The sequence below is a fragment of the Toxorhynchites rutilus genome, chromosome 3 (genome assembly GCF_029784135.1).
Source record: "Toxorhynchites rutilus septentrionalis strain SRP chromosome 3, ASM2978413v1, whole genome shotgun sequence".
In the NCBI taxonomy this organism is placed as follows: Eukaryota; Metazoa; Arthropoda; class Insecta; order Diptera; family Culicidae; genus Toxorhynchites; species Toxorhynchites rutilus.
The window spans coordinates 237040204-237052818 of record NC_073746.1 but is presented as its reverse complement, the minus strand read 5'-3'; the positions used below and the strand labels follow the sequence as shown (position 1 = coordinate 237052818).

Genomic DNA, 12615 nt, shown 5'->3' with positions numbered 1-12615 from the left:
TAATATTCCGAACTATCGGTTAACTTTAAAAAATTATAACTCAAAAAAGAAAAAAGAACATATCTAATTTTTAATAAAAAAAGGGAATGTGTAAAAAAATCTTCAGTTTTCAAAAAAAAAAAATATAGAAAAATATAGCGCCGTTGGTGCCGAAACCATAAGTATTGTGTATTGTAGCGTATTGTGTTTTGTTTACAAACAAAACACAGTAGACTTCCAAGATGGCTGAAGAGTGGTTTTAGCAAGTTGACCCACCTTAGAATATACTTCTAGGCGCCTTGGTAGACACCAAGGCGAGTAGAAGTATATCCTAAGGTGGGCCAACTTGCTAAAACCACTCTTCAGCCATCTTGGAAGTCTACTGTGTTTTGTTTGTAAACAAAACACAATACGCTTGTGCCAGCCGTATGGCACCCGCCATGTTTTTGATGCCAACATCTCACACGTCAGAAGTATTTGTTTTCTTCAAAACAGCGATCCGCGTTGACGGCAGTGAGCTTCGTTTACTAGTTTAGGGGAGCGTCAAAGAACAGCTGATTTTCAGTCGGAGTGAACATTTTCAAAATTAAAATTATGAATGAAAATTAGCTTTCCCCTATCAAATTAGTATTCTGTTTAAATTAAAAACATTTTTGTTTGCAGGTGGGGAAAAAGTCTCATACGAAAATTGGTTATGAAGACAACTTTATATTATAGAGAAAAAAATCAGCAACAATGTTGGAATTGTATGATTGTATGGATGAATAAAAGTCAGAAATACGTGTTTCTAATAATTAAATAACATAATGTGAAAATTTTCATTCAAATTTTAAAATTAGAAAACCGGCTTCGTGTCTTCTAATCTGGTAGAGATTACACTAACGATTTTGGGACCCAAATTATAACTCAAACTTGAAGTCGCCACCAGACGTCGACGTTATCGCGAATTACCAATTTACCACCATCTGACATATCGTGATGTCGATGATGAACTTTTACAGCAGAGGGATAGTTAGATAGGCGGTGACGGTAGGTAGAGTGAGATAGCGATAATCGTGTCATACACCTGGCTTGTGCCCAAGCTCGCTCGTGATCAGTCTGTCTCTTTCACACTTCAAGGAAAAAATTCCCCTTCTGCTTTCTTCCGTACTGTTTTCATATACCGCTCCCCTAACCAACTTAGTAACGAAACGGCCTCACCTAGTACCATAGACCCGTCTTGGGTAGACACAACACGTTTTGGTATTTTCAAATACTGTTCGTTCTCTGTGATCCGATCAATGAAACTATTTTTACACCGAAATGATCAATATTCACGAAACAGTTGCAAAATATGCGTCGATCAACACATGTCTGCCTCCTGCTCCCTTGTCGTATATCAGAATTCAAAATAGAGATGAAAAAGTAAGTATAATAAACCATTCATCAATTGCAGTTGTTGTAAAATAGTCATAAGATGAACGAATCGAACACGTAAATATCTATATCAGTACAGCTATTTGTGTTATTTCTAGATCGTGTTCAATCCCGATCAACATTTACAATCAACGTGCGATCAACCGTTCGGAGCAACAAGCGTATTTGAATGTCTTGTAACCAATTATAAAATTATCGCTCAAGGCGAAGACATCAAAACTGTGTATGATTTTACGCTTACCACGGAAACCGTGATCAACCACAAATTTTACCCGGGCGATACAGTGGGAATTTTAACTGAAAATCGAGGAAAAGACGTGGATTATATTATACAACACTTAGATTTGGAAACAGTTTGTCATCAGGTGTATAAAGTAGATATTGACCCTTCGTCAAAAAAGAAAGCTCCGAAGATTCCATCTCACGTTCCACAGCTGGTAGAATTGCGGAAACTATTCTCAGAATGTCTCGACATAAACGCTATCCCAAAGAAGGTACGACTTTTTTAAAATATATCGTGAATTTGATATTAATTTATTCATTCCCACAGCTTTTCCTCAGAACTCTTGTAGATTACACAAGCGACGCCGAAGAGAACCGTTTCCTTTCATTACTGTGCAATAAGAACAGTACAGCATTTGACTATGTTATATTGAAACAAAGAATCGGATTCCTATTATTGCTTAAGAGTCTCCCATCCTGTAAACCTCCTGTTCATGTTTTGTTAGAACATCTGCCTAGGTTGATGCCAAGGCCATACTCTATTGTTAACTGCTATGATGAAAATGGATCTAATATGAGCATAAGGATCATTTTTTCATATGAGGACCAATCCCCTGGACTGACGACATCATTGCTCAAGAATTGCGGTGAGAACGGTGGAAAACTTTTCCTATACTTTAGGAAATCTAATAGTTTTGCTTATACTGACGACGATTGTGACAAAGACATTGTTCTTATCGGAGTTGGCACAGGAATTGCTCCCTATTTGGCATTTTTAGAAAGACGGCGGGAGCTTATCGAGCAATGTCGAAATTTAGCAGGAAAGGCTTGGCTTTTCGCTGGATTCCGGTATGAAAAGCACAACTATCTATGTCGAGAAGAACTCGATCAGTATTTAAAAAATGGGGCATTGAACAATGTATCAGTGGCATTTTCGCGAGATGAAAACAGTTCCTATCCGTATGTGCAGAATCAAATTGAAGCCAACAAGGAAGAATTCGTTGAAATGCTCATGAGTGCAAACAGCAAACTGTTCGCTTGCGGAAATGGAACCGTTATGCTGCCTCAAATAAGGAGTAAAATTGTGCAAATCTTGAGCGAGGTTCTTTGTATAGATGACGAAGAATCCAACGAATTAGTGGACGAAATGAGGAAAAATAGCAAATACGTGGAAGATGTTTGGCTTTGACAAAAAAAAAATAAATCATAACGCGTCATCTCTGAGATCAGGAAAAACGGCTAATTTAGATATTGAACGAAAAGAACATCCCGCAAATAGAAATTTTCGTTAGCAACAAGAATGTTCAGGTAAGTTGTAATAGATAACTGCGATCCAATCGCAGAACGGTTCATTTGTTGATCTTCTAATCTACCCTTTAAAATTATTTTTTACTATAAAATTTCAGTACTTCTACCATACCACATTATTTTTCTTCTTCTTTTTTGGCTTTAAGAAGGTTTAAACTTTTTAGTTCATTCGCCTGTACGAACTCGACATTATATAACATCAGATTAATTTCAGACACAATTCTCGTGCAAGATTTTTCATCCACTTGCAAATAACATGTTTCTCCGTTACATGGAATAAATTTTTGATACAGAAAATATGATAGAATGAAGACAGCCCTAAATCGGACAAATCCTTTCTCGAGTTTTGCTCTTATCAGCACATTCGGCGATCCATTTTTATTTATATAGATATAATACGATATGGGAGTGCGTTTTATCACATTAAAATCCATTTCCACTTTCGAACGAAGGTCAATTTACCGCAAACATCAAATGGACTAACAACGCTTGTCAATGTGTAATTGTACAACACATGCAAATTATTTTTTTTCGAATTTTCCCATGTTCCTTCAGAGTTATCCGAAAATTTTCAATTGTCATGTTTGTTGGAATATGTTTGGTTGAAATATGTGCATTATTTTTATGGGATCCACTCTCCTTTCCAGAGGAGGAAGGGGTGTAATACCATCATAAAAACATTTCTCGTACCCAAAAACCCTCACATCCCAAATATGGCTCAATTTGCTTGATCAGTTCTCGAGTTATGCAGAAGTTTGTGTTTCATTTGTATGGCAGCCCCCCCTTTAGAGAGGGGGTAGGCTATCTCAGGATTCCTGGCCATTGCGGTATAGAGCGGAACGAACAAGCTGATGAACTCGCAAGACGCGGCTCAAGCTCTCCCTTCACTGATCCAGAACCATTTTGTGGAATTTCTGATTGTGAGTTGAAAAGGGAGCTGAATAAATGGGAAGACCGGGAAGTGACGGACAACTGGATGGCCGAGTATTAAAATTACTCAACAATTGCTGAGTCTTAATAAGAAAGACTTCAGCACATTCACTGGTCTTAAAACAGGACACTGGACACTGACCATCTCAAAAACATGGGTTTAGTACAAGATTATATTTGTCGCTTTTGTAATGCCGAAAGCGAAACCTCGGAACATTTGCTCTGCAATTGCGGAGCTCTAACAAGACGCAGACTTCAACACCGCTTATCCGTTTTCGATAGGACTAATAATATTCGCTTCTTGATCGATACCGGATCGAATGTTTCGATTCTACGTGCTACCAGAATAGACAAAACTCAACCACCGATTTGGGTTTTGAGTTACGATTTTTTGAAAGAAAGATCAATGATTTTCAATAGGCCCTTTTTAAAAATCAGTCGTAATTTAAATTGGTCATATTATAATAAACATTGTGATTTTAGGTAGCTTCCATCATAAGTACCAGGCTTCAAAAAAATCGGAGAGGATCGGGTCAGTGGCCGACTGATGTGGGGTGGACTTGCTCTACATTTTCTTCGCCTCTGGATATCTACTGCTGGCGTTTTCAATGATAGCAATTCATGACTTATCAGTAGCTCTTTCTTTTTGCTAAGAATTGATAGATGCGTTCATTCTTTTTTACGAAACTATTGGTTATTTTTTATAATAATAATGAAGGACCGTATCATTCCCCCACATAGGTTTGAGTTGATCGATTATCTAATTTATAATTAAATAATACATATAACCAGTTTCACAAAAAAAAACGTACTGATTTATTCTACAGGTATGAAATCACCTCTTTGTGATACCGGTATTTTGGCATCTTTGGACATGCTTGTAAAAAGTAAAGAGTAAATCTTTCGGTTCAATCAAGTCACAAGAAGAAGCCGTTGCTGTCACGTCAAACTATCCCATAGCATCTTCTGAGTTTCAAAGATGAACCAGCCTTCGGCTGAAAATCTCTTTAATAAAGAAAGAAAAAATCTTCTGAGTTCACTGTAACCCGAGTGCCTAATTTGTCAGACTAACTGTCCTAATCTCTAGTTTAATCAACCATTTGAACGTTGAACGAATTTCAGGTTGTAGCCTTTTCGTTCATTCTTGATCCTTCAGAAATCCAACCAAACCTCAATCTTAGCTGTGCTCCTTTTCATCAAGACTTACACATCCAATTCCACAATAGAAACCAAGTCTTCTATGTTCCAATCGCTATCACAATGCAGATTTCTCATGGCTGCATACACGCGCGCGAGATCAAGCTTATGTGGACTTTTTTTTTCTTTTTCTATAAACATGTAAAAAATCCTTTATTATCATTGAGACGAAGATTACAGTTCATTCAATTCGTTAAAAACAACTTTGTCAATTAGAATCTCAACATTTAAATTACAATTTTGACATGTGAAAGACACTGCCGTTTAGAATCCGCTAATGTGGTTTCTCTTTTAATGTACCTATGCATCGGATTGAAATAAGTAACACCTTATAAAAATAAAAATTTTGTGACACTCTACTTAAGAAGTTTGGTGTTCGTACTTCTTCAGCGTTTCTATTGTTATATCGATGAATATCACTCTTTCAAATCAATCACACAAATATCGAGGCTGCAATTCATTTATAATTTTGAAAATGAACAACATGATCATATATACAATACTATGCTTCGCAGATAGTCGTTGAAGCGTGTTTAGCATAAGAATAAATTTTAACCGCTTATAATTCAACCAAATACTTAGAGAATGCAATGCTGCGGATCACAATTTCCCGGCTGTTATGAATAAAACTATATCGCCGACAAAAAAAATTATATCATAAAAACGTAAGACTGGTTTCATGTCATTTATATCCACATATGAATAACATTGGCCCCAACACGCTTCCTTGTGGAACACCAAACGTACAGAAACAGAAACAGCAAAACCAGTCCTCTGTATTCGATTACTCAAATAACTTTCAAACCATTTGAATGCCGAACTCTCCGAACTCCTTTTCTATTGTGTGAAACATATTGATAGAACGAAACTCTTCGTATGAAATCGTCCCAGCTATGTTCTGTATTGTAACCTCTAACGATTCCTTTGGGCACATGTCCTGTTCCTAATGAATCATTTATCAGATCAGCAGGGAAGGTCCAATGACATGGAAGCAATCTTGAACAACTCTTGCATTGACGTCATCAATACCAGCCGACTTTTCTAGTTCAGAACAAATGCTGTGTAGGTCTGCAAAAGTTATAGGGTGAAAAAAATCCAGCTTACATTCACTGGCCGTCGGTTGCACTGTTTCGTCAGGTTCACTTACCAAATCAATACTTTCATTAATAAGTGAAACACTGCCAACGAAATATGAATTCAACTAATTGGTAATGATGTTATAACTGAATTTCCGAATGTTATGGATCGCGGCCAACTGGTTTTAGCTTTCATCAATCTTATCCAAATTTTCCACAACTGTTTGCTATTATTTTTATTCTGATCAATGTTCTGTTATGCGAGGAAAACTTAAGTTTTGAATTCGGATATAGAGAATCAAGCATTGAATTCGTTTCGGCTATAATGGATTTGCCTTGATTTTTATTGCGACATCGAAAAATAACAACTAAACATCTAAACGAATAAGACTTATTCTTATACGATTACAATTATTAATACGTGTTCTATTGTCCTGGAATAATTCTATCGTTTTTTATCTGTGGGATGATTCTGATGATGACCGAGATTGAATTATATGAGGACTCGATGGCGAAATGTACAGAAGTTGGGAGGAACAAAATGTGTCCAATTTAATTTAATTTGTTTTTCAAAGAAAATCCTAGAGCGTTTTGTATATTTGTGATACAATATGGAATTGTTCAGTTTGGAGTTTCGTGATTATTCATACTATTTGTCACATTAAAACTATTACACTAGATGAAAAATGGATAAATGCTTCGTGTGCTACAATACTACCTATATTGCAGGGCTGGTTTCATTCATTCGTGTGAATATGTAGTTTTCCTTTAAAATAGTCCACTGTAAATTCATATAAAAGTTTTCAATTTGCGCATTGAAATATCTACTATTGTATACACTTCCAAAAATGGGTTCTAATAATTTTCGTATCAAAATCAGTACATCACTAGTTGACTCCTGAGTCTATATAAGTATTTATTAGTATTGTTTAATACAGTGTACCGAATAAATTAATGGCTCGCACACGTAAATGTTCATTGCATTACGTTGACGATCGATGTGTTCGTTGAATATTGTTTTGTCTTTCCGCAGTTCAGTATAATATATTGCAAACATGTTTAAGAAAATATTTAAAATTAGCTTGTGCTTGCCTTTACCCACGACGCTACCCACAAAAAAGGTTCAAATTGGACAACTATGAAAGTATTTCGGTTAAAATACCGCCTAGACTGAATAACAGAACGAAAAATTTTCATTCTTGACGTAGCCAATATAACGAAAATATATTTTGTTTGACGTGGGCGGTTAAGTTTTCCAGAAGGGTGATAATGCGCGACATATTGAGTTTGTCATAATGTAGTTTTGTTTTCTTTGTGATAAATATTCATCCTGATGAAACGCATTCAGCAATTGCCGGAATTTTTTTTGTAGGTTTAATACTGTTCAAATTTTACCATCGAATTGAATCATGTTTTATCGTTAATCTACAATAAATTGTCATTTCATTGCAGGGATCCAAAACTCTAGTCATTTAATGAACATTTTATTCATTGATAGCTGATCTTACATATACAAAAAAAAACATGAAAATTGTCAAAAAAACGATGCATATACATGACGAACAGGTCCACGTTATTGGAAGATTAATTTTATATATTTTGTTGGATTCCTATAACCGTATGCCGACTTTGGGAAGCTGAAGCTGCTTCATCTAAAACGATTCACGCTTTTTCACTTAAAATTACAAAAGGATAACGATCTATTCAATATTTAAAATGTGTTTTCGATTGGCTAGTTTCATTAGCACAAATAAAATGATTGGGAAATCACCACCAGGCAAGCATTAAAACAGAATTGATTAGATTGCATGAATTCGAAGGAATATTCCTATCTGACTTGATAAAACTCATATTTTACATATCATTTTTGTGCACTTAAACAAAATGTCATTCACGTTATACATACATATTGTTTCAAAATTTATACCGCACACAAATAATGTACTTGCATTCCAAAAAAACGAAAAAAAAACTCCTATCTGCTTCATAGATACACGTTTTTTACGCTAGACTCTTATCTTCAAAGCGGGTAGGTAGTCCCGCAGCCTTATCACTTCAATCATCATCGCTTTGCACGGCCTGTTTCCCCTTTTTTTCTCGTCAGTATCGAATTTTAAGGCACTAATTTTCACAGCCATATCGGCACGTCATCATGAATGAACTAATTGTCTCGTTTCAATAATCGCCTCGCTGCTTTAATTAAAGGTGTCAGTGTTCGCAACTCCATGCAGTCCTGCAGGAAAGGATGTTGAAGCAATTCATCGGCAGAGGCTCGGTTATCTACCTCCACCTGTAAACAGCAATCGAGAAAATCCTTCAAGTTGTCCGATAACTTGTCCCAACTTTTAACGTCCGGTCTCCCGTTGGCAGCAATCAGATAGAGAGCTCGCAGTGGAGCTTGGTTTAGATAAGGTGGCTGTCCTTCGATCATTTCGATAGCCATGATTCCAAGGGACCAAATATCGACCTTTTTTCCGTACTGCTTTCTGGTTACAACCTCGGGCGCCATCCAATACGGGGTTCCTACCATTGTCTGTCTTTTTTCGTCGCCTTCTATGTTGGCACAGAATCCAAAGTCGGTTACCTTCACCGATCCGTCCATACCGAGCAACACGTTGTCCGATTTTATATCCCGGTGGATAATCCCCTTCGAATGGAGAAAGCTTACTGCTTGCAGCACTTCCCGACAAACAGCTGCTATCTGACGATCTTTCATGACTGTTTCTGTTACAACGTCCGTCAGCGGACCGCCATCCATATATTCTAAAATGACCCACAATTGATCTTCATTTTCAAGATAATACGCCTCTAGGAAGTTAACTAAATTCCTATGATTGAAATCCTTCAGCACATTAATTTCGTTAAGGATGGACTCTTTGGACGACTGATTTTTCATGTCTATAGTCTTAATAGCAACCTTTTGATCCGTCTGACGATCGAGGGCAATAAATACCACCCCAGAAGCACCTTTACCCACTTCAACGGTTTTTTCGTACCGTTCCAGCGGATTGCTCATGTTACAAATCCGTTTCAACTCATTGTATACCTGTTCGTCTGTTTTTGGTACTCGAGCATTCTGTTCCTTAGGCCTTAATATGAGTTCGTTTTCTCCTTCAAAATCAGCTTTATTTATTAAATCGTAGGAACTTTTGTGATTGTCCAAACAGCTACTGTTACTGTGAATAATAATCGTGTCCTTATTATTATCACCTTCTAGCAGGCTCAAATTTTGCACCCCTTTGTATAATTTACTGTTGGGATAGTTTTTGGGTTTTGGCATTATCTGTGGCTTCGGGGGTAACGTCATTGATTTTTTAGGCAACGGAGGCGGCGGAGGAGTGACATCTGCAAAGTTTTCTTCACTGCTGGCTTCAAGCGAGTCTTCGCTTTTATGGGCATTTTTCATATCAAGAAACTGATCAATCGACTCGGTTTCTTCGTGGATAGCATCCTCCGTGATGAACGGCTTGAAAGGTTCGGCCTGCTCTTTCTTTTTGATGGAGTAATTATAAAATTTGACTGCCTGGTAGGCAGCCTCCGGATTTTTACTTTGCTCATCGTGGGTAATAGATGCGTCCATGAGTCGAATCCATGCTTTTGGTAGTCCTTCCAAATCCCCTGTGAGTTTATTCTTGCTAACATGTATTCCATGTACGACATTCGTTGGCAATCCGATCTCCGATATCTTGTTCCGATCATTTTCCTTGGCAGATTTTCTGCCAAACAAACTCTTCATCATTGTAATTGTTTGTTTTGACAAAACACTAAATATTTTGAATTTGTACCGCTTCGTTCTAATCGTGTTTAGTTGTTCAGTCAGCCTTCAGATCGTCAATATTCACCAGACACAATAAAACAGGAGTGGCTCTCCTATGTACTCTTCTTCTTCTCTCGATGTCTTATGCTAGCACTGAGATGGAGATTTCCGTGTTCGCCTTATTTCTTGGTTCCACCGTACGAAAATCATGATCGTGAGTATGACTGCAAATTATGTATTCACCATCGAACAGATTCCACCTAATTAGTAACTATTAATATGATTATTATTGAGATGTAATCAAGACACTAGACACTCAAAGATGTTTTTCCGACTAGCAATCGATCTTTGAACGAATGACGAATCGCCAAAAGACATGGAAGATGTGACACTGATACTATTGCCAATTCGATTGAACTTAAGACACACACTATCTCATAAATGCAGACACCTATTATAGGTGTAGCAAATCAACGTTTTTATATAACATGAACAACATAAACTGGATTGAAGGTTTTGTTTACTAGGTAAATTAATACGAAATGGTAATCCTATAAAAATATGGCGATAGGAAAAGTACCTGGAAAATCATTCGTGTGATCAAGATGAATATAAAAAGATGGGAACAATCAGATTCTTTTTCGATTTATTTATTTGTAAGGCACAATCGATGTACAGTGACTCAAATCCGTAATCGTACTCCACCATGCAGATCTTTTTTCCCTTCTTTTGAAAGTCAAAAAAATTTTTTGGAACATTCTATTTAGATAAAGTCATAGTGTCATATGGGAGTTAAAAGGTTTGCTTTCTGTTTTCAGAGTAATATGTATGTATGTATGTATGTATGAAAATTGACTTAAACTCATAATCGTACGCTGGTTGAAATATCAACTCGATTTCGAAGACGTTGACCAATTTCAGAATTCCATCATTAGAATAGAATCCCTTGTTCATTGCAACTATCTTTAGCTGTCTTTAGCCGTTATCTACGAGTTTTTTGGTGTATTCTAAAGGAATATCTAACAATTTTTCCATCAAGTGGTTATTAAAATAATTATCCGGTGTATCCGGAATGAATAGTCATCCTTTTTTTCATCAAGTGTTTTCTTTAAATCGTAATTTTTAGAAATTTGATGGATTCTAAATATTCTACTAAGATAACTTCCTTAGTTTTTTACTGGGAATGATGTCGGAGGATTGTGGAGGGATATCAATAACTTTTGAGCAATTGTAATGTAACCATGTGCGAACTTTATATGTCTTGTGCTCTAGGTCATTGTCTTGATAAAACTTGAATCCATTGTCTTGAAAAATTATAGGAGGTTGTGTCCAAGATACGACCGCATTGTTGACGTAGAACTACGCTGTTATTGTATATAAGTCGCTCGTCTATACCTTCGAATATTATTCTATAATGCTGTGGAATTTTAGAAACAACTGCATAGTTGAATAATCTCTGAAATAGTTTTTTTCATTGTAGAATCAGTTGAAGATAATTGATTGATGATTCATTCTTGCCCTCGCAGAACAATACACTAGCTGATTTTATGCCGCAATTTATTTCATATCAATGCATTGAAAATTTACCTCGAACGCTATTCTGCTGGCCTTTTCCACAATTGACATAGACTCGGCTACAGTCGATTATATACATGTTGCTCCAGCACCATTATTCCACATCTCATAACTACATCAATATATCTTTGGCACCGCATGAAAACAACAACAATGACAACACTTGCAAGTATCAAATATCATGCTACATGTTATTTAGTATTGCCTCAGTGGAATCGCACCTCTATGCATCGTTCATATAACATAAACCAAGCGCCAAACAAGCGTTCGCCACAGCATGCATACAAAGCCATACATTGGGGGATTGAAACTACTAGGAATATAAACACTTCTCATCATTCTGCGCTATTCTCAAACGCTTGCGCTAACAAACGCTTATGTTAGTAATGCTGGCCTCGAAAAAAGTTACATTACTTTCTCATGCTCGAGATAAGCACAGCTGTCACACTTAGTGGAGGAAGTTTTGCTACTGGCAAGCGAAACCTAATCACATACAAAATTCCAGAACGACATTTACTTTCTTCTTGGTGACTAAACAAGCAAAATAAACTCTTTTTGTTAATATCAACAACCTCGAAAACAGTAGCATTGCTTCATTATGATCAAGATTAGCGCAAATGCAATCCTAGTTGAAGGCAGTTTTGCGACTAGCATGCGAACCCGAATAACTTATAATATTCTAGTACGACATTCAAGATGCCTGGTATTCCCCAAATAATTTTTTGGCGCACAACCTTAACGCCTGCTTCACCATAACGTCAGTTTAATGCATTGATGTAATATCAAAGGCACCAACGAAGCCATGCTTGGAAAAAGACTGAATTATGCCACACAGCTTGTACTCTGCTGTAACACCCATCGATGCGAGTTCGCTGATGAGTTTGTCAAGAGCGACCGGGTGCCTGGGTAACGGCGTTTACATTTCCGACCGACGCGCCGAAGTCGCCTACTTCGCTGTTGTTCGATACGGTGTCACACTCGCGAATGCTCGGTTCAGATGTTGCTTGCCTCGAAATTGTTTTGCCCCTGGCAATGCGTTCGTTTTTTGCCGGGCTCGAGCCTGCCTTCCTCTTCTTCTTGCTCATCACACATTACGCCAAGCGCCTAATTTATGACGCGGAAAGAAAAACACACGATACGAATAACTCGAAAAAC

At 37.0% G+C, this 12615-nt stretch overlaps 2 protein-coding genes across 2 annotated transcripts; one reads left to right on the top strand and one right to left on the bottom strand.

The window, feature by feature from the left end:
• Positions 1-1094: 1094 nt before the first annotated feature.
• On the top strand, positions 1095-2925 carry LOC129777419 (methionine synthase reductase). The gene is made up of 3 exons (XM_055783672.1): positions 1095-1383; positions 1494-1889; positions 1946-2925. Exons 1-3 carry the CDS (start codon positions 1282-1284, stop codon positions 2804-2806), a joined length of 1359 nt encoding a protein of 452 aa, XP_055639647.1. The 5' UTR covers positions 1095-1281; the 3' UTR covers positions 2807-2925.
• A 3513-nt stretch (positions 2926-6438) lies between these two features.
• On the bottom strand, positions 6439-10417 carry LOC129777417 (serine/threonine-protein kinase PAK 3). Its single transcript, XM_055783671.1, has one exon. It carries the CDS (start codon positions 9865-9867, stop codon positions 8290-8292), a length of 1578 nt encoding a protein of 525 aa, XP_055639646.1. The 5' UTR covers positions 9868-10417; the 3' UTR covers positions 6439-8289.
• Between the last annotated feature and the right edge of the window lie 2198 nt (positions 10418-12615).

What these genes read in the sequence shown, in the direction of transcription:
- LOC129777417 (XM_055783671.1), bottom strand. Translation starts at nt 9,867, where the DNA reads ATGATGAAGAGTTTGTTTGGCAGAAAATCTGCCAAGGAAAATGATCGG.
- LOC129777419 (XM_055783672.1), top strand. Translation starts at nt 1,282, where the DNA reads ATGATCAATATTCACGAAACAGTTGCAAAATATGCGTCGATCAACACA. An exon ending in TTCAAAATAGAGATGAAAAA is followed by an intron (nt 1,384 to 1,493) that starts GTAAGTATAATA and finishes TGTTATTTCTAG; the next exon opens with ATCGTGTTCAATCCCGATCA. An exon ending in TAAACGCTATCCCAAAGAAG is followed by an intron (nt 1,890 to 1,945) that starts GTACGACTTTTT and finishes TCATTCCCACAG; the next exon opens with CTTTTCCTCAGAACTCTTGT.